The 22,313-nt window shown below is 30.2% G+C and overlaps 1 protein-coding gene across 4 annotated transcripts in view; it reads right to left on the bottom strand.

Moving 5' to 3' along the window:
* Nucleotides 1–2,562: 2,562 nt before the first annotated feature.
* LOC106461573 (cAMP-dependent protein kinase catalytic subunit-like) overlaps nucleotides 2,563–22,313 on the bottom strand; it is a 104,982-nt gene continuing 85,231 nt past the window's right edge. Inside the window, exons 5-13 of one of the 4 annotated variants that reach the window (XM_022388575.1) lie at nucleotides 21,220–21,348; nucleotides 19,690–19,788; nucleotides 15,643–15,725; nucleotides 12,930–13,056; nucleotides 12,248–12,343; nucleotides 9,901–10,023; nucleotides 9,153–9,317; nucleotides 6,329–6,494; nucleotides 2,658–2,794 (exon numbers count right to left, since the gene is read on the bottom strand). In XM_022388575.1, the coding sequence (XP_022244283.1) occupies nucleotides 6,363–6,494; nucleotides 9,153–9,317; nucleotides 9,901–10,023; nucleotides 12,248–12,343; nucleotides 12,930–13,056; nucleotides 15,643–15,725; nucleotides 19,690–19,788; nucleotides 21,220–21,348 (954 nt within the window). In that variant the 3' untranslated portion in view covers nucleotides 2,658–2,794; nucleotides 6,329–6,362. Of the gene's footprint in view, nucleotides 2,795–6,328; nucleotides 6,495–9,152; nucleotides 9,318–9,900; nucleotides 10,024–12,247; nucleotides 12,344–12,929; nucleotides 13,057–15,507; nucleotides 15,591–15,642; nucleotides 15,726–19,689; nucleotides 19,789–21,219; nucleotides 21,349–22,313 lie in introns of all 4 variants that reach the window. The other 3 variants (XM_022388574.1, XM_022388577.1, XM_022388576.1) reach the window with 3 other exon arrangements.

Here is a 22,313-nt window from a genome sequence, read left to right as displayed (position 1 = left end):
AATATATATATATATATATATATATAAACTGACTTAACACCAGAAAATTTTATTTGCATTATGTACCCAATATTAAATTAAGTAACAACAGTATTAAAGTTATTTTACCTATCTACTATATTATGGGTTGTTTATAATTTGCCAGTATACAAAAGGTACACTTTTTATTGACCACCACTCCCCTGAAAGCATATATATAAAATGACAAAGATTTTTTTATAAGGAGATAGTAACTGGCATCTGTCATTATAAGCATAGCACTGGTAAACAGAAAACAAAAGAAGTGTTTAAGTGCACAAAATTTGCTGAAGTAGCTGTCAATCAATACCTTTGAAAGTTGTTTATTGATGGTAAAAAACGTCTTTTTAAAATTTTTTGAAAAGCAATACACACGCTCCACCCTACAGCATTCATTCTGTATGCTTAGGAAAATTATGATATAATGATTAATGATATAATAATTATGATATAACTTAATAATGATACTTTGAAAATAATGTATTTGCATGAATTTAAGTTTACGAACAATTCTTTGCTAATTGAAAAAAACATAATTTGGGTGTGTAATGTCATATGTAAAGTGTATATGTCTGTTAGGTACGAAGAGTTTTCATAAAAAATTTGGTTTAAAATATCAGAAAAAAAAACACCCAAAAAAACTGATAAATGTACTGAAGGATGATTAGTACATGTATTTAAATGTATGTTACCATGTAAGAATGACCTGTGAAAAATCTGGATATAAACTTCTACAAATTTTAGTTAATATTATAAACAATCTTTTAATACAATTGTAGCTTTCACCACAATCAACAAATTTACAATGCAACTAAAAGTTAACAGATGCCTATAACAAGTTTTAATTCTAAAATGTTTCTTTTTATCTTTATTTTTAGTTATCTGGACTAGAATAAGATGTCACCTTTATAACTAGACTGTATCTTTCAAAGATTTGGATTAAAATGATTAACACACCATGTCAAGACTGTACTGTTACTATAAATAATCATTCCAAAATATACTCTATCTAACAGCTGGAAAAAAGTTTGTTTTTTAATACTAATAAATGATGTTAAATTACTGTAAGCAATAAAGTATAATAAAGGTCCCAAAGTTTGAGTTACTGAATAAATAAAAGGATTTAACATTATTATTTGAGTGCATTTTCAACTCATACCAACCTTAGTAAGTGAACATCCAAGTTACAAGTTCTGAACTGTGTAGTTCAGTAGAACTTTCTCTTTCTTTACACACTTTTGAAGTAGAGGTAGGTTGGTAACTAGAATTATGGCCACAAATACATTATTTCTATAGATCTCACCATTTACAGAGCAATGCTTTTGATGTGCCAAAAAACATGATCAAATCTACTCTATATTTAAAACAAAAGTTAACGTTTTAGAAAAACTGAACAAAAATGATGTTATTCCAGATGAACTGATTAACATTTCTCAATAGTTAAGTTTCTGGATTAAATACAATAATAATAATAATAATAATGAGTGATTGATTGTAATTGATTTCCACTCTATAAAACATGATAACAATTAGCATTCATCCACCAAATAACATGCTAGCTTCATGAGAGGGCAAAATCTAGTTTATAACCCAAATAATATGACATTTAATTTTCCACACAACTTTACAACAGAGTTAAGGAAAATATTTACATAATATAAGGAGCTAAAAAGAACGAGTTTAAAACACTTACTAATCTGTAGATTAGACAGAAGAAGTACACCAATTCTAAACATTTCCAATAATAAATCTAAAATACAGCTAATCTTGTACATTTTTAGTTGGTAGCAATCAGTACCATTATCAAATAATTTTAGTTTGTCATTATATAACAGCAGCAAAGGTACACAGACAGTAAAGGTATGTAATTTTTCTTAAAGTAAAAAGAAACTGACAGTACATGAGAATTTTCTTTGACTTATAAAAGAAACTATTTTAAAAGGTACAAGTCATTTACAATGATAACACTAACAACTCATTTTTCTACATAATGGAGCTTTGTGATTAAACTTAATGATAGATAAAGAGACAAATACACACTCACAAAAAGATTGAGAGTCCTGGCTCGTTGTATTTACCTGTTTCAACTTTATATGTTGCTAATTCTTCACACAAAAAGGATAAAAAATACTTCTACTCAATAAACCATCAGTTTAAGCATATTATTCATACATCAAAACTGTTCACTTTCAACTTGATTTTATAACTGTAAGCAATTATTGTAAAAATTAGAAAGGTTAAAGCCAATTACTAATCTCATGGTATAAACAGTTATAGTATAAATAGTGAATTATAGTAAATTTTTATGGACAATTGGTAGTCTATAATAATGCTTAGCCTGTTGTTCACATTTGAAAGAGAATGCACAAATTTACAATTGTATTCATAAATAGGCTAGGCAAAAGAAGGCTATTTATGATCAGAAAACTCACACTAATCACACAGTTATTCTAGACAATGTTCATGCTCACTTATATTCCACTTACAGATATGCTTGTGTTCTTCAGTGATACTGATGTTACACTCCATATGAATCAGCAGATCAATTCCTGCGATTGTTTTTCAACTATCAAAGTAAAGTCTGCTCTCTTTTCTAAGAGAATACCACAGTTTCCATTATAGCAACAACAAAAATTACCAGCAGTAACTGTTAAAAATCAGTGAACTCCTTAGCACACTTTTCTGCAGATGATATGTGCAAAGCTTCTTCTTCATAGTCATCAAAATTGCTTGTATCCTCTGGTCCTTTGCATTTAGGTAAAAAAGGTGCTTCCAGCTAAATTATGAAATGAGCAGGTTTGTATATTATATTATTCCAATAACTAAAATTCATAAGAAACAAGTATTTTGAAATAATGATATATAAATACTACAGAAACAGAGAAACAGTGTGAGAAAGTTAAAATATATATGTATACAGTACGAAGGATTACCTGCCAGAAAAACCTGTCAAACATATACCATTTTAATGAAATTACACGAGTCTTTAAGTCTGTTGTTCTGCTATATTCTCCTTGCAGTGCTATAGTCGTATGGCTGCATTGCATTCTGGATGATAAAAAGATTTGAACTTGTGCTAGTAGTTCTGGATTTACAAAACTTACAGATGAATAATTTATGTTGTTAACCCATTAACTGCAGATGATGGATATTTCCGTCATTGAAGTTCTATGGCTCGGCTGCGAATGATGGAAATATCCGTCAGTCGCACATATATAACTATAACTCTATGCGAATGACGAAAATTACCGTTTTATTGTGATTGATGGCAACTCAGTTTTATCTGTGAGTCAGAAAACGGCAACTGAGCTGCTCCTGCCGCAGTTAATGGGTTAATCTCTGTTTATAAACCAATCTTTTGTTTTTCATTTCAAAATTCAGAAACAGATATCAGCTATCTGTTAGTACCAACAATCCAGAAACAACCAATAACAATTAAGCTTTTGTCACCCACCATGAAATAATCATGCACAGGGGGTAGCACCATAGTTTCACAAGAGAATAAGGTAAAAACTACAGACCCAAATAAAATTTATGAGTATACAGAAACAATTTCTTTTCTAACTTTACTAAGAACTCTGTTCATTCAACTCTTGAACTATTGTGAAAACAATAGCAGATCTTTTAGCTAAATTCTTCATTTCTCCTCTTGTGTGAAAAGTTAATGCCCAAGAACCCCAAAGTTATCATGTGGCTTAAGAAAAATTACTTTACTATATTTCTAAAGAATAATATATTAATCTGAACAGAACTTTAAATTTTATATCATAAATAAATAAAGTACAAGTATAATATGTGTAACAAAAATTTAACTTAATTTAGTCTTAGGGTAGGACGTAATGTTTAATAAATGGATGTCTGTACACATTTTAAATCTTATTCTGTTTTTTCACTTATACAAATAAGTTTCATCATCAAACAAAAGCAGGGAAACTTTTATTATAAGGATGAAAATTTACATAGGAAAGCCCCAATTTCCCCATTTATAAATAAGGGGTACAACCAGAAAGAAAACTTCTCAAACTTTAATATTAACAAACAAGATACTTCATGGAGCTGTATGTTTGTAGCAAGATAACTGAAATCTTTAATAATTTATCAACTCAATATGGTGTTCCATATCTTATAGCTAGGATGCAACATTATGCAAGGTGTTTGCTGAAGACATTTACTATTCAGCCATTTAACAAAGTTATGCTCTGGTATTTAGTAGCTGTGTGAGATTAAATTTTGGAAAATGTTAAATAATAACACAAGTTCACTTCCTCTCATATTTTTAACATGTAACATATGCTATGCATAAAACAAGCACATACTGTTTTCTAGTGTTAATAAGCATTAATGAATATTTAGGTAAAAATAAAATTAATATTTTATTTAATATACAAGTAACAAAATATTTTACAATATTATAACACATGAAATACTACTTACAGCAAGTCTTAGACATACAACATATGTAGGCATATCATATTCAGTCCTACATATAAGGTCATACAAAACCATACCTTAACTTGGTGTTGAAGTTTAATTTTTTCTCTGTTGTATAATATTTATACAAACTTTCCTTACTGTTTTTAGTTTATGAAGGTATTTTATCTTCACTTTACACTTCTGGGTGGAATTCTGAATTTAAGACGTATTGAAAATAGAACAGTAGATACTTTAAAAGCCAGAAACTAAATAGGAAATACAATAACAGCAGCAAAAGGCCCCTTTTCACTTTCTAGCATAAATACTGTAAATATGTATTCATATTGACAATAAAGCCTGTTTCAGTGTATTCTGGTTTTTATGTCTGTGTTAAATTTTAATGAAAACACCACTGAAGTGAGTACATAAATCTAAACAAATGACTTAAGTGGTTATATTTTTTGGGTTTTTTTTTCCCCTACCTATTAGTCAGGCCAAGACACAGTATCACAGTTAAAAGCTCTCTCTCTATATATATATACATAAAGCACAAAAATCTGTGTGTGTGTCTGTTTGTTATCTTACTACTCCTAGGTCGTTGGGCCAATCTCAAACAAACTTTATGGTTTGAAATTTTGGAACAAAAGGCATTTTAATGAGGGGATTCAGAAACCCCTCCTCCTCTAACTATTGCTGTTATTGAGTATTAATAATCTTTGACATAAGTAAACTACATTCACAAATGGTGCCATGTCCTTACACCAAACAAACGAAAAAAAATTATTAAATTTTCTATAACACAACATATACAAAGTGTGGGGGGAGGTCACACAAAAGTTTTATATATCTCGGAGAGTGTGTTAGCACTCTCTACAGAGGAATGCAATGAAAAAAAATGGTTACCACTATTGCAATAATACATCAACTCAGATGAAGTTTCTATTACAACAGTTACCATAATGCTGATATGAAGAGCTGTTTCTCAAGTTATATCCACTTCCTACTTTGACCTGTGACCTTACAACTTCATTCTGCAAGACACTTCTGCAGCCAATCACTGTCAATTAATTAATAACGTGAAACAGTGTGGAAGGATATTAAGAAACTGATGTTGAAAGTGGGTAACAGAAAGCACCCCTACTTCTTCGTACACATTCACCCTATGTCCAATGCCTATGTAAACTACTTGTACAAAACGATGACATAATCTTGTTGAAGCGTAATTTATAATAGTTTTCTTCATTACCCATTCAAGCTATCTCCAGACTTTTATTTACATATTATGAAGTTCCTATAATGTAATAGTGAATTATTTCAGATCCCATAAGTAAATGATCCTTAGCAATTACATTTTTTGTTCTTGTAAAATGTTTATAGCAAACACAGGCTGTACAACTTGATTCTATTAACACTTAATATAATTTGTAAAATAATCATCAATAAAAATGCTGGATGCATCAAAAAATGCTAAAAAATCAGATTTTATATGAAATTTTTTATTTAAAATAAAAACAAGCAAAGAATGACTATGTTCAAACACAAAGTTAATGACTAGATCTGAAAGTCTGAAAACCATCTGACATGTGGATTTCTATTAATGATATCTCTCCAAAACTGTGTACACTGTGAAAATATGAGCTTCCCGAGAGTCTATTGTGTATTACTCTTCATTACACATATGTTCTCATGAAAAAAATATGTAAATCTATGCTATTATACAGCATGTACCATTATCTACAATCTACATTACAACTCATATTATATTTAAGCAAATAGTTTGTGTCATTAAGAACTAATCTGCAACAAAAAAGTTGGTAAATTAACATATCTCAAACAAAATTAGCCACAAGATTAAGGGAAAAAAAAAGAACAAATTGAGCCAAACATTAATAACAACCTGATACTGGTGAGGTTAGTTAGAAAAGGAGCAATTAGAATGATTCAAACTCGGCTTCATAAGCACTGGTCAAGGTGCGATGGAAAAGGGTTTTGCTCTCTTCGTACTTTTCAAAATGACGAGTATCTCCTCGATGGGTTATCTTAGGAATAAGTGGTGCTTTCTCCTGGTTGAAGGATCATGCAAAAACAATGCAACAAAGAAATAGGGAAAGAAAACAACATGCAAAAGAGAATAATTTAGATGTAGATTGAGTAAAATATGAAACAAGAGCTAATACACTAAGATTACAAACAGCAAATGTTGCAGACTAAGTGAAATGTTCAGAACTTTAGAATGAACAATCTTATATTCTACAAAAATTAAAAACAACATGCTTGTCATCTAAGCTATATATTTTTTTTTATAAATTGAATAAATAATATTAATGATGCACATAAAAAAGTGAAGTTAAATTGTGTAACCATTTAATAGCAGATCAGCAACAAAATGTTATGAATTAATATGCAATAAAAAGACAAGCAGATTCATTATTCAATGCTAAATATAGAGAAGCATATAAAAAAAATCAAATTCCTTGCCTGCTTGGTAACCAATTAAAACAATTGGTGTAATAACAAATTATAAGTCTGCAAAAAACAAAATTCTTACATTTAGTTGTTTTTTTAACATTAAAGAAACTATGAAGAGTAGAGAAAAAATTCCTTCATACAAAAAACTAACTGAGAATTGAAAATCCACCTATCTAAAATATGGCATCAAAATGCTTTCTGAAGTCATGGAATAGAGCTATGTTATATATTGATTTAAATACTTTTCACGTGTATCTGTTATGAAAACATATTTGGGAAAACTACTGAGCATGTGATTTAATTCATTTCTGGATTAGCATAGTACTATCAAGCCACTCTTTTATATTTATATGCTGTATATTTGTTAGTCTTTTATTTATGAGAAATGCTTAGAATAAAACAATGTCTTAGCATTTTCTGGGTGTATTTCTTGTTGTTATTAAAATACCAAACTCTGTAAAAACTGCTTGTCTTCATGTTTTTATTTTACTAGGTTTTTTTAATGTGCTTTATCTCACTACTTCCTACCCCAGTTAAACACCAAAATCATTTCTAGATCTGCAACTGGCAAATAGAAATTTGGTGAGGTACACCACTTTAACACCAGTTAACATGGCAAGTAAGAGTTAGAAGATCACTGAGATTTAGCAGCTATTTGCCATACAATTAGAGCAAAAGCTTTCTTAATATAAGGAAAACTGTGAAAGTATTTTTTTTGCTCAAAAAGAAACTTACATTTTTTTTTATATTAGTTGTTTCACTGATACTTTCTTAAATATATTTATTTTAGATATTCATGCAAACCTACAGATGGGCTATCTGCATTAACTGCCACTAATTTTGATGAGAACAGAGGGAAGGCAGCTAGTAAACAACACACACTGCAAACTCTTGGGCTACTCTAATGAAATAGTGGGATTTGACTGTCACTCTTATAATGCACCCATTGCTTCAAAGTGCAGGGAGTAATTTTGTGGCAATAAGACATGAAACATGGATCCTCAGATTCACAGTTCCCTCTAAATACCTTTTACATATGAAGGTACTCTATTACCAATTTTGTGAACAAATTATCCCATAATTTATGTGTCTTTGCAAAACTTATTATAGAACTAAGCATTACCAAAAAGAAAATCTTTATTAATTTTCAATAAATGTGTATTAACAAAGAATACATAAACCTTTAATACACTGTGAGTAGCCGCAACTTATAAATGAATAATGACAGAATTAGCAGTAATAAAGAAATGAAATGTACACCTTTTAGTTTCTAAAGTAGCAATATATTGTTTAATACAAATAAAGGGTAATACTCCACATAGTTAAGGATGGCTGATAATGTGACCAGGAAGGCAAGTAATGTGTTATAATATGCAAGGTTTAGGTAAAAAAAACCATGTAAAGTGTGAATAAGAAAATCTAATAAAAATATTTCTTGTGAAAATTTGATGAGATTATACAGTTGATACATCACAAGCTTGAAGATGAGCATATCATCACCTGCTTTATCTTAAAGTTCTATTGTTACTTGTTCAAAGTTATATTCACAGGTAATATATCAAATGTTATGTGAACACCATGAACTTTTAAAGTGAGAAAACTAATAAATAAATAACAACTACAAAAAACCTGCACTAATAAAAACAGTTATTGTATAAGTGTAAGCAGTAATATCTTATACAAATAAATATAATTCTATATCTATCAATAAATGACATGATGCCTGCTATTTTTCATGTCACACTAGATTTAGAAAGAATGAGAACAATATAATTAAAGCATTATTACATTTATTAGAAATAATTATGTCACAAAGTGTCGCAGACTTTCATTCCATGACACCACTGTAACTGTAACCTCTGATGACCCCCTTTGCTATGGATACCCACAATGCTTTGATTGGTCTCTCGATAACTATCAATTGGCCCAGGGATCTGACATATGTGAACTATATTATTGAAATTATTTTGATAAAGTATTTTTAATACACATCACAGCTTCCAGATACATTTTAAGTTAAAAATCTCAACCAGTTGTGCCTATCTTGGTTTTATTATGAATGTATAGTACAATATAAAAAATCATACACATGCCCACACAAAACTATTGAAAACATATTTTTTTAAATCTGCATTTTAAATATAAAGAGCTTTATAATAATAATAAAAAAAATAGAGAATCAGCTTCTCCAAGTTTAAAACAAATATAATTTATATTTGAAAGCCAATCTTAAACTGGGACTAAAACATTACCTTCTTTTGATAAATAGCTATCCAGTCTGTTGAAGCAAACCATTTTTGATTTTTGATATCATTAACACCATTTCTGAGGTTTCCATACCTCTTGGTGAGGTCCACTTGAAGGAGACTTTTCAATAACTCTTTCAAGTCTTGTGAGAAGTGTGAGGGGTAACGAACCTAGAAGTTTATGGAGATAAAATAAATCTATATATACATAAAGAAATCATAGAAACTAAGAATTATAAAAAGGACAATAAAAGTCTCTGTGAAATTATATCCTGAAGAATGACCCTTTGAGTCACAAAACCGATTGAAGAAATTAATAAAGGAGAGAAAAATAGAAGAATATAATATTCAGTGGTTTTTTTTTGTTCGTATCCACAGGGGGAAACTTGTGTGTGTGAGTGTATATATATATAAATACAAAGTAATCAACTGCATTACTACATAATTTGACAGAATTTTTAAACACACTGAAACACAAAAGAAATATTTTACTTAAATCAACAAATAGGCCTGAGACTTTATGGAAAGTTAGAATAATTAAAAGAAGATGAGGTCTTTACAGACTATTATAATGCTAGTTATTGATTAGTATTACTTTTCTGGGTGTAGTGTAGAGACAGAAGTTCAAAGCCATTTCAAATTATAAACTTATGAAAATGAGAACTCAACTTCATACTTAAAAGTCTTGTGGTTGTAGTTATCATAAAGAAACCCATGTATAAATAAAATTAAATAAAAATGAACAAAATTTCACCTGTCCCGAGACAATTTTTTCATAAATTTCTATAGGTTGGTCTGCAAAGAAAGGTGGGTAGCCAGCAGCCATTTCGTAGATGAGAATACCCAATGCCCACCAGTCCACTGCTTTATTATAACCCTACACAAAGAAAATTATGAAACATACACATCATGAAAATAATATTTCTTTTCATTGTCATAATCAGATATCACAACACAGAATTATGTCAATAAGTACTACATTTACTGTGTTGTTTAAATTATATTTGTTATTTCTAAAAATAGGACTGCTTATTGGAAACTACAGAACAAAAAATTGAAAAGTAAGATGTGTTGAATCTTTTCTGTCACTTTTCCAGACAGATATCCTTCTTGATTATGTTGCATACTGTTGCCTGAGACAGTGAATGTTGTACACTGTTGCCCTCATAAAGATAGGTTCAGATAATGGAATTAAATTTTCAAAAATGGGTATATCCCTTGTACTTAATAAGATTGAAAAACAAAGGAATGTGGGACATCAGGACCATTCACAAGCTATTTCCCAATTGTAGTAAGTAAAGTTGTTGTTATGTAGCAGGTGAGATTCCTTGAACACAAAGGTCATTAGCAAAAGTCATCCACTGTCTTTACAAGTGTACGACTATTTGGTGTCAGAAAAGACCATTAAATACCCTTCCCAAAAGTAATTAGTTTTAAATGGCATCACACTTCCACCAATACTTTGAATTTGCTTTGTTGTCATGACTTTCTGATCTGTTTATTCAAAATCATTTTAATATATGTATTCAACCCTATGTAGCAATCAATAAAATGGTTCTAATAAGAATTAGTAAAATAAACTTTGTTAAAAAATGTATTTTAAATTTAATGTTATCATTAATAGGATGTTGCTGGCTATGAGGAGGATTCTGTTGCTTTATAAAAGAATTTAGATCAGTTGGCGAGTTGTGTAACTAACTGGCAGATGACTGTTAATTATAATCAACGCAAGAGAATGCATGTAGGTTATCATACTTTAATTTTTAAGTCTGATGGAGAAGGCCTTAACAGTTTTATGGAAGAAATTAATCTTGATGTTTTGGTTGATCAGTGTCTTAAGCCCTTTTGTTAGTGGTAAACAAATAAGATTTTGGGTTGTATATACAGAAATACTGAACATAGATCCAAAGAGGCTATAAATTATTGTATAGGTCACTGGTTAGGCCTCATTTGAGCACTGTATTTAGTTTTAGGCTCCTTACCTTAAGAAAGACATCGAATTGTTGAAAATAATTCAAAAGAAGATTAGTAAGATGATATCTGGGAAGGACAAGTTGTCTGTCATATGGTGACAGGTTAAGATTTGAAAAATGAAGAGTTATAGGGGATCTAATTGTGGTGTTCTAGATTATTAAAGAATTATCAAGTGTTGATACATCACCTTATTATGCAGTAAATTTAAGGAAAGGAACAATATATATTTAAATGATCAGGGTTGACACAAATTATTTTTCTCTAAGTAGACTGGACAGCTTCAGTGGACTAACAGACCCCTTGTTGTCCTTAAAGACTATGTTTATATATGTTTATGCAAAATCTTCAAAAATTATTTTTTCATCAATTTTAAAACTGTTTCAGATATCATTTTATAGATAACGTAAGGAGTCTTCATAATGAACAAAGTTGAAATGGGCAGCAAATGCTTAGTTCAGAGCAACACTTTAGGAAAAAGTCTTAGACGACTAAGCTACAAAAGTGGCTCAGGTGGAAAGGATGATGCTTTGAAAGACTTCTATCTTCAGATATTCCAACCAATTCTAATAATTTTGTTCTTAATGATGAACAAGAAATAAAACTGGCTTTCTTACGTTTACTTACAATTTACTTTATTCACAGGAGCTATCAAGTAAGTATCATAAGATTCAACAATAAATAAAATGTGCAGCTGTTATTAAAAAAAGTGTTTTAATAAAATGAATATAAAAAAATGACATTTTGAATAAATAAATCCTTGAAGCAAAAGAATTATAAAGTGTATTAAAAATACAACTTTGTCCTATATTCATATTTAAAGTGATTTTTACTTCCCATCAAGAAATAAAACGAATAAAGCTATAGCAAGTAGCAAAAAAGTAGAGAACACCCCAAATTAGCAAAAATCTATCTTCTCTGCTGTTTAGATTCACCCTACATAGAAGGTGATTCAATGTTGTCAAAAATGTAAGTTATTTAGAGGTAACACTAATAAAAAATGTAGCTTACATTTATGAAAGAATACACGTACCCTTACAATTTGAAATTGTAGTTATGGGAAACTTTTTAAAATTAATTGAGATTATCATGCTAGGCAACAAATAAGTAGAGCCGATGGAGGAATTTACCTTACTGAGTATAATTTCAGGTGCTAAGTACTCAGGGGTCCCACATAACGTCCATGTTCTGCCTTTCACTCTCTTGGCAAACCCAAAATCAGTCACCTTTAAATGATAACAGAAACAAAACTGAGCTACTTTCATTTCTACAGTAAATACACATAGACCTTATATCCAGAATGCTCTCAAGACAGAAATTGTGTATGTAAAAATAGCCTAGTAAAATTTCCAATTAGAGTTTAAAAAATTAAGAATAGAAATAAAAATAATGAGCTACTGATAAAACAGTAGATGGATAGATACAACTGCTATTTGTCTAACTAAGTTATGAAAATCAATAGGTTTATAAAACTGGCCAAAATTTAAGGAATTAACTAAAAACTCAACAGTTTTAAGTGGATAAAATTAGATTTATTTAAAATAGTACGTCCAACATTTCACGAGCAAATGTGGCCATCATCAGGTACAGGATTACACAATGTTAATTTGTCAGTTCAACTGCAATGTGTGGCTTTTGTTATTTTATTGATTGTGTACTGACAATTTTATAACCTTAATGAGATTCAGAAAATTAAGTATACATTTTTTAAAGTATACAGAAAGAATAATGAACATTTATTTGGTTAAGAAGATAGCATAAATACTCAGAATTCATATCCCGTAAAACAAGTTTTTACAGCCTTAATCTTACCTTAATGTATCCTTGTTGGTCTATGAGTATATTTTCTGGTTTCAAGTCTCTGTATATAAGATCTAGTGAATGGAGGTACTGGAAAGCTAGCACTATTTGTGCAGCATAAAATCTTGAATGAGCTTCACTGAAAACAGCATAATGTATAAAGATATTTTATTAAGAATATGATAATATGTATCAAAATGGGTATATGAAATCAATAATAAATGTATTTTGATACAGATTCCATTTTGTCTGCCAAAAAGAAAATTATAATATGTTGAAAGAGTATGATGAGAATCACACAAGTTGTAAAGTATCAGAATTTATTCAGATATCAAACATTAAGTAACTTAATTGTACTTAACTTCACTAATTTTGTTTTTGTCTAAAATTTTATGGAGTTTGATACAAGCTATCATATTTTGCAATTTATTGCAACAGAACTGCTACAGAGTTTAGAATTTAAGTAAAATTCTATGTGGAAAACAAGTGTCTTGGGATGTACATCTACAATGTTTTTTTACTGTGCTGGTAATGTGGGTGAAGGATGATTTGTGTGGAATCAACCAGGCTAAGCCTAAGCTTATAAACAATTACTGTATCAGTAAGCAAAGCAAACTTAATATACAATATAACTTCCCAGAATAAAGTGCAATTAAATATGTTTCAGTCTACATTTAATGGTTTGCTTTCAGTTTTTTGGTATTTTCCACCTAAATGGCATCTTATGTCACATATCATAAATGGGGGAAACAACCAAGTCATAGACACCAAATGTTCAGGCATAGCTCCTTCTGTAACTATTTTGAACTGCTGACTAGGAGGAAAAAAAAATTAGTTAGCAGTTAAGTGAATAGTGGGATTAACTGTTACATACAGCACTCAACTAAAACTGAAAGTTTGGGGTATGTTCAGCAGTATATCAAGATTTCCACCCTAGCACATTAAACAATAGATTATGCCCAGTCCAGATTATAATTGGTACAGGATATAAAACATTTTATAAATTATATTATTCAAAGAATTCAATGAAATGAAAGCATAGTTGTTGTTGTTTTATCAACTCGTGAATTTTGCAGTACAGTTTTTAAAAACCTAGAGAAATAGCTGCTAAACCAATAAGTTGCTAACTACTTCTTATGTCACATCTCATTTTCTACTGGAAAGTTATAAGAAATTCTCTCCCATAAGTGATGCTAAGAACTTATGAATGAAAGCAAAGAAGAATGCATAATAATATTTCAACAACATTAACATCTGCCATATCCTGTGCTGTTCAGGGCACGTCAGGCCAGCTGGGATATGAAAGACACACTAGTGATGAAGAATGCTATTGATATCATTAATGAACGGTGTGAACTAGATTACATTTGTAAAGCATAATTATCGTCCAATTTATTTAAATCATTTATAAATCAGACTTTGGTAATGATTAATAAAACAATATTATTTATTTTTATAATAACATCAATTATTTATTGTTATTTTTTACTTAAATTAAGTTTACTATCATTCAGAAAAACTGGAGAATCAGCAAACTAGTATTTTTTTATTCGCAAAGGAAGTCAGGCAACCACAGAGTTAATGTTTAATTCTTTTTTTTAATATAAGTTGAGAAATAGCACAGTAAGTAAACTTCTTTGAAGTTAGACAAATTCTTAAAAGCTGCTTTATGAATTTAATTATGAATACATCATTACATGTGGGTATGTCCTATTTGTCAATAAAATATGGGAAAAATAAACAAATAACCACATCTGAAAGTTTATGAACATGAAATCTAATGTGTATTCTACAGAAAGAAAATCAAATTTTCAGTCTTTTTACCTAGTTCTAATTAATATATATACTATCACACAATATTTTGATATTAAACTGAAAATTGCTTGGTCATTGTTAAGATCATACAGGATAACAAAATCTAACTTATATTACAGCTAACTGTAAATTAATTTGTTTTTATGTACAGCATTTTTGATTCATGCATTAGTTCAGTGGTTCCCAACCTGGGATCCCCGGACCCCAAGGGTCCGCATAGGTAATACCATCTCATTAAACAAGTAAGTTTTTTAATACTGATGTTTTTTTAATTGCACACTCAGTTATATATGTCTTTTATTTGATAGTAAAAAGTGGGAGAACGAGTTAATTATTAATTAATAAAAACAGTTTGTTGGGTAGGCGGAATCTTTCAAAAACATGGGGTCCATGGGGGAAAAAATGATAATAAAAGGGGTCCTTGGTGGAGAAAAGGTTGGGAACCACTGCATTAGTTTATCACTACACAAATGCAAAAAGTAAGAGATACAAGATATTTGTTAACAACATGCATACACAGTCATTAAATGATGAAATATCATAGTGTAATAAGGTGTATGGAGAGTTAAAAATGGATAAAAAGATCAAATAACTGGAGTTATTCACATGCTCATAATGGACTTACAAAAACAAAAATATTATTATGTAATAAGCATGCAATATTAGTGTATTAGATTCTAATCAAATAAAAAACTTAATAAAACAAAACAAAAAGTGAAGTTTCAGTTAGTAATACTAGAGGTGCATACACGATTTTGAGAAGCATGCACCTTACCTAAACCTTCCACTTTTCCGTAGATGTGAAAACATCTCGCCACCTTGTACATACTCTAGAACCATGTATAAATTGGAATTGTCCTGAAAAGGTACATAAGAAAAGTTGTTACTCCGTAGCTACAAAATATCTTACCTAAATTTTCCTAGCCGTCTCAGATGAGAAAACATATCTCCACCAGGAACATATTCTAAAGCCATATACACATTGGTATTATCCTGAAAAGTTATTTGTTGTTAGTAAAAAAAATAAATACATTATATTTATCTGTATTGTGTAAACGTAGACTTGTGTTAAGTAAATGTTACTTGTAAAGAAAAAAAAAACATACCTTGTTCAACTTCTTTTGCAGAAATGCTTGATATTACACAAGAACACAATTAAAGGCCAAAGAATATTTTGTTCTTACGTGAAAAATATCACCCTGTATGGAAATATGCAAGTGATTTGTTAACTAGGGCATCCATCTTTTTTTTTTTTGAAGGTTAGCATGTGCAAAGTGCAAACAATGTATTACATAATGTTTTGTAAATGCACAACATCTTTGATTGGCAGGTATTTATTAGCATTTTTGATCTATTCAGATTCAATTGCTATTTTTATATACGCGAGCTTATTCATTGCCAATTCTACATTTCATTTAAAAAAACGTACACAATGGTATGGTATTACCAAAATACCAACACCCTGGACATAGTTAATACCATTTAACATTGAAACTTATTCCATTTCTAGCATTGTAAGCCTGCAAACATACTGCTGTGCCACTGGGAGGCAATATTCCATTTATAAAGCAGCTTTTAGTACAGGATATATAAAGGACCACCAAAGGTTATATGATAAATACTAACACCAATTTTTTAAATACAATTTTAAGTATAAGAAAACAATCTCCCCCCCTCCCCCAGTTTAATAAATTAGGACAATATCAGTGTAATAGCTGAAGACTTTATATTCATATATTAAAATGAAATAAAATCAAGATATTTTAATGTGAAAAAAATATATATACTTTGAAAATAATAAACCAGTAAATCATCACATATCTCTGAATACTGCAGCAATGTTGTAAATAAAATGATTCTAGTGCCAGGTCAGCAGAATGAAAATCCTTGGAGAAGTAAACTATTATTAATAGACATAATGATGAAGATGGTCAAAAACAAAGCCATTTCGATTGAATACAGACTAATCTTCAAAAACCTACATTATCTCACTCACTCACAACACATCATACTGTGTATTCCCATCTCTAGAAAAGTGCAGTTGAACGTATGCAATGTTGAAAGTGAATAATTAAAACATTGTATTCATTCTGTTTCAGATCTAAACAAATACAGTACATGGTATGACAGTTACAAGTGAAACTTGAAACATTTCGAGCTGTTATCAACAAAATAAAAATATTTCCTTTATTTTCAACTTTTGACACATCGTTGTTTTACTATTGATAACAAAAAGCCTTAAAATCAATATTTCCTCATTTGCTTTTACCTGATAATTCCTATACCATAGAGAAGCTATGAAATGACTATCTTTGAAGAAAGAACTGTGCAAAAAATTGAACTGAAAGTACAAAGATGCAATTCAATATTAAGTTTTTGCTCAAGGCAGTAATTCTTGTGAAGTTATAGTTCTTTTGTTCTTATATTTGGATTAGAATAATAATCAACTGACTTAGCACTAATTATAGAAATGGAAACAAAGTAATCATAATAATTACACAATGTAAATGCTGGGATAAAGGGAAAGCAAATTAATATGTTTACTTCTATTAGTCTAGATTAAAAAATTAGTTAATTTCTTGTAGTTTAGCCAAGTATCTTTTTTAATAAACTTGAAAAAAAAGCCAAATTATATACCATACTAGCTTTCAAAAATACTAAAATACACAAGTCAACAAACTGAAAATTACTATCTAAGTATTAAGGATTATTCTTGAATTTCTAAACTACAGTGAAATGCTTAAAAAAATCTGTAAAACTCCTTGAAAAGTGAAATAATGATTTAAGTACTGGACTGATATATATATAGAGAGAGGTATTTATACTGTAGTAAGAGAAATATTTTGTTTCTTTTGGTACCAAAGAAACTATCATGACTCTTCACCTGTTATATCAATAAACTGTAGGCAGTAGTAACAATAAGTGTTTTCACCAGGTAGAAAGAATGTTTACAGGTTGTATCCAAAAACAGAAGGTGGGGAGGGGGGGGGGGAGATCTCTATGCAATTCACAAATCTCTCAAATGTATCTAGTTTTCTTTTGTTTGTGTAATACAAAGTCTTTACTTTGGCTTCTATCCAAATTATGACATTAGGGCTAGTGGAAACACTACTTGGCAATGAACAAAATAATATGTCAATACCAATTACAATAAACAGGTTACTTTCAAAAAATAGATAGTGACATGTAATCAATAATCACAATAAAAAAAGAAATTCAGATCCTTTTCAACTTCACTCATTTCTATACACTATGTCGAAGAAATGGTATGAAATGGGAGCAATGATAAGTTTACAAACTTCCCTGTTAAAAATATATTAATTTCATAACAGCAAACAAAATTTAGTACCACAACCCATTCAGTTTGTTTTCAGTTAAGTGTAAACAATTCTTTACCAAATGATCTTCTTATGACAGAAATGGCTCACCACAAACAATGAGCACAAACTTATTGGTTCTGAGCCAACTATGAATTACTCTCTACATGTATAATCAAGTTTTCTTTTAAATGTGTTAGGTCATCAAGAAATTAATGTCGTGTTTTGGAACACTTTCATTACCCACCCCCCACAAAACGTACGTTATGTATAATGGTTAAACGACCCCCCTACACCGCCACAAAGAATATCAAAGAAGTATATGGACATGTTTTGAACGGTTGTAAGTGTCAACAATAGTTCAGCAAATTTTGTGAAATGGACCTGAAACTGCATGAAGCAATATGTAAACATCTAAGGAATGTGGGAAAACTCCATAAAGAAGGTGTTTGGGTGCCTCACAAACTCTCCGATGATCATTGTTTCCAACGTGTCATTGTTACTTTGTCTCTTCTGGCACGTAATGCGCATGAACCATTTTTGGACAGAACTGTCACCAGTGATGGAAAATGGATTCTCTATGTGCATATTAAATGTCAAAAACAATAGCTCAGTCCTAGACAAAAACCACTTCCGACCCCAAAACCTGGACTTCATCCGCAGAAAGTGATGCTTTGCATTTGGTGGGACATCAAAGGAGTAATTCATTTCGAACTCCTCAATCCACAGCGAACTGTCAATGCAGAGATCCACAGTCAGCAACTGGAACATCTAAATTGAGCCCTTCATCAGAAACTCCCTTCACTTGTCAATCAGAAATATGTTCTTCTCAATGACAATGCACGTCCATATGTGGCACGTTTGATGCAACACAAGATTATGGAGTTGGGTTGGGAAGTTCTTCCCGAGCCACCATAATCTCCAGATATGGCACCATCAGATTACCATATTTTTTGTTTGCTGCAACATGATCTTAATGGGAAAATGTATGCAAATGTGAAAGGTGTTAAAGAGGAGATTGACAAAGCTTCAAAGCCAAGTGATTTTTTAATCAGGGCATTAACAACCTGATTGTAAGATGGAAAAGCATCAACAATAAGAATGAAGACTATTTCGTTTAATAAATGTTTAGTTTTGATATACAAGTTGTTCAGGTTTTTTTTCATCTAAAAAGAAGCAACATTAATTTCTTGATGACCTAATGGTTAATCTCTTGTAAGACTACTATTGTTATTTATAATACCGAACTTTTGAAAATTAATATAAATACAAATAATTCAATAAAAAACTTATAAAACAATTATACATATATTAGGGATATTACCACGTGTAATTACTGAATTAGCCAAAGCAATTGAAATAACAACAACTAAAAACTAAAATATTCAAAACTAGGATAGTCTAGAATATTCAATTATTCTATTCTAGAATAATTGAATATTCTGAGCTCCTTATTTTATGAGTGCAATTTTCTTTAAAATTAAGTAAACCAATCAATGCCTGCTATATATTTCCTTGTTCATCAAGGACTTAAACAAAAACTATAAAACTCACATATAAGCCATTTTATAGTGACTACTTCTGCTACTCACAACTATAATTTCCAACATATTGTTTTTAGCTTATCAAGGTCCACTCACCTTAAAATGGTAGTACAATTTCACCAGGAATGGAAAATCAACAGCTTGAAGGATTCTTTTTTCATTTAGTGTATGTTCAACTTGTTTAAGTTTAACAACCTTACAAAATATAAAAGCATAATGAACATTTGAAGAATAGTTCTTAATATAAACTAGAAGCCTGTCATATAAAAACAAGTAAGTATGCCATTCTGCCAAATCATAATCCTAAAACTAGGGATCCAATTCTATAATTATTACTTATAGCTCAAATTAGTATTTTTGAAAGGTCCATAGATATTCATATGATTTCTTTATCAATGTGAACGGTAAAACATTTGACTATATTACATAATAAAAATAAAATGGTAAATAAAAACAAATTACAGTTTTGCCTAGCAGTGAATATTTTTAACTTAGGCGAAGACTAATTGTTTTTCATATACCCTACTTGATATTTTAGGCAATTTTATAAGCAGCATAAGGAATCGAAATTAAACTACTCAGTTAATAAGTGGAATATATAATCTAGCTTTTATTTATTAGCTCTTGTTGATACACTTGAATATAATATATATATATATATATATATAATATAATTACAATGTAGAGAATGAGTATTACATTAACAATCAAGATTAATCAGTGAATAAAACAGCTTTTTAAAACTTATCTTGTCATACTCTTCAAAATGAGCAGAAAATTTAATACCTTAACAACTATCAGATAAATAATACCAAACTTGCCCTAAAAAGGAAAAGTTCTGCTACTAAAAAATAAATTCTTAGGTATCAAAATTATTATTTGTTTTTTGAATTATTAACCAAGCTATACATGAACAGATGTTTTTGCCTTAGCTATGCATATAATGCACCCCAGTTTCTCTGACAATCACTGGTTTACTTCTGCAGATGTGTATCACTGTTTACCCATGATTACCTTCAAACCAAAATATCAAGATCAAACTATGCTTTCACTTCTACAAGACATTTCCCCATCATACCATAGATATCAAAGCAGTGAATGTTGGAGAAGTCCAATAATTTATCCAAGTAACTTTTGAATACTAGCTGCACGTAAAGTACAAGTTGCATGTACTTACAGCGTATATTAAGATGAATAAATTATACAATCAAGAGCACTAGGTCAAAAAATGTTGTGTAAGTTACAAAATATGAATAAATACAAAGCTGCAAAGCAAAGGATTCTATTGTAAAATTTTAAGCAACTTGTTTTATTAGCTTTGAAATCACATAACAAAAAATACAACATTATAAACAAAATTAACAATAAAAATATGTTAATTTCAGGGAATAAACACCCCACCACAGTAATGGGGTTAATCAAAATAAAAATATCTAAAACTTAAATAATGATCAGATTTTTTTGATCCAAGTATTCAGGTAATTTTAATTGCTTTTTTTTCCAGATAACTTGTACTCACTTTGAGGGAAATCCTTTAGTATAAAAATATTAAAACTAATACAGTAATTCAAGCTTAAAATTTATTATTTTAGTCACCAGATAAAACTTTTATGGTAAAACTAATACCTGTTGTTTCTCAAGTATTTTCATGGCGTGATACTCTTTGGTTGATTTATGATAGACTAGCATAACTCTTCCAAATGAGCCTGTTCCTAGTGTCTTTAATCTTTCAAAGTCCTCTAGATCTGCAGTGTTCTATAGAATGGAAAAAAAAAAAGCATTTAATCATAACAAACACAAAGCAGGTAAAATAGTGAAAATACTAAATGATGTCCAAAATATAAACAAGTATGTACACTGACACTGATAAACATTTATCTTTCATTTAATTGAATCTATTGCGATTCAAATTAATGATGGCAGTGTTTGTAATTTTTTCCCCACTATTTTATACACTGTAATGATTTGCAATCATGTTCATTTCCAAAGGGCTCTTGAAAACTGAAAGTTCATTTTACCAACTGACCAAAAGTAACATTTTCTCAAATCAAAAATGTATTTCCAATAATACTTACCTCCTCTCACACTACAGCTATTACTCGATTGCCAGGGTTTCGTTTCTTTGCCCATCTAAGCACTGGTCTGAATTTTTCTCGCTTGCTCCAGTCTTTTATTCCCTCTTAATTGCCCTTGGCAATATCTGTCATGTGATGCTCTCCACCTACATCAATGCACTCTCTATCCTGGTACTGTATATATGTACCTCGTTCAGATAATATTATCACTTTTTCGAGACTGATCCATAGTCTCTAACACCAGTTCATACTGGGGAGGAAAGGTGGGAGAGTGTCAGAAGAGATAAGTATTATTGGAAATACATTTTTGATTTAAGAAAATGTTAACTTCCTAAACATACTTACCTCCTCTCACACTACAGCTAGAATCCCACACTGATAAGGGGAAGGAGCTGGTGAGGCATTGTCCATACAGAAAGCATATGCAGAGATCGTGGGTGTACCAACAGAAGATTAGCACCCTAGTGGGGGAACTGCACTACATCCAGAACAGGTATGCTCATCACTATTGGCCAGGCCCCAACCAGGTAGCTGAGGTTCCACTGCACAGGGTTGGAATTATAGGGCTATGGTCCCGAAATCCCACTTTGGTGGCTAGGGTATTTGGACTGCAATATATATATATATATATATATATATATATAT

Source organism: Limulus polyphemus, unplaced genomic scaffold, assembly GCF_000517525.1.
Source record: "Limulus polyphemus unplaced genomic scaffold, Limulus_polyphemus-2.1.2 Scaffold989, whole genome shotgun sequence".
NCBI classification, from domain to species: Eukaryota; Metazoa; Arthropoda; class Merostomata; order Xiphosura; family Limulidae; genus Limulus; species Limulus polyphemus.
This window is presented reverse-complemented; position numbering and strand designations above follow the sequence as displayed.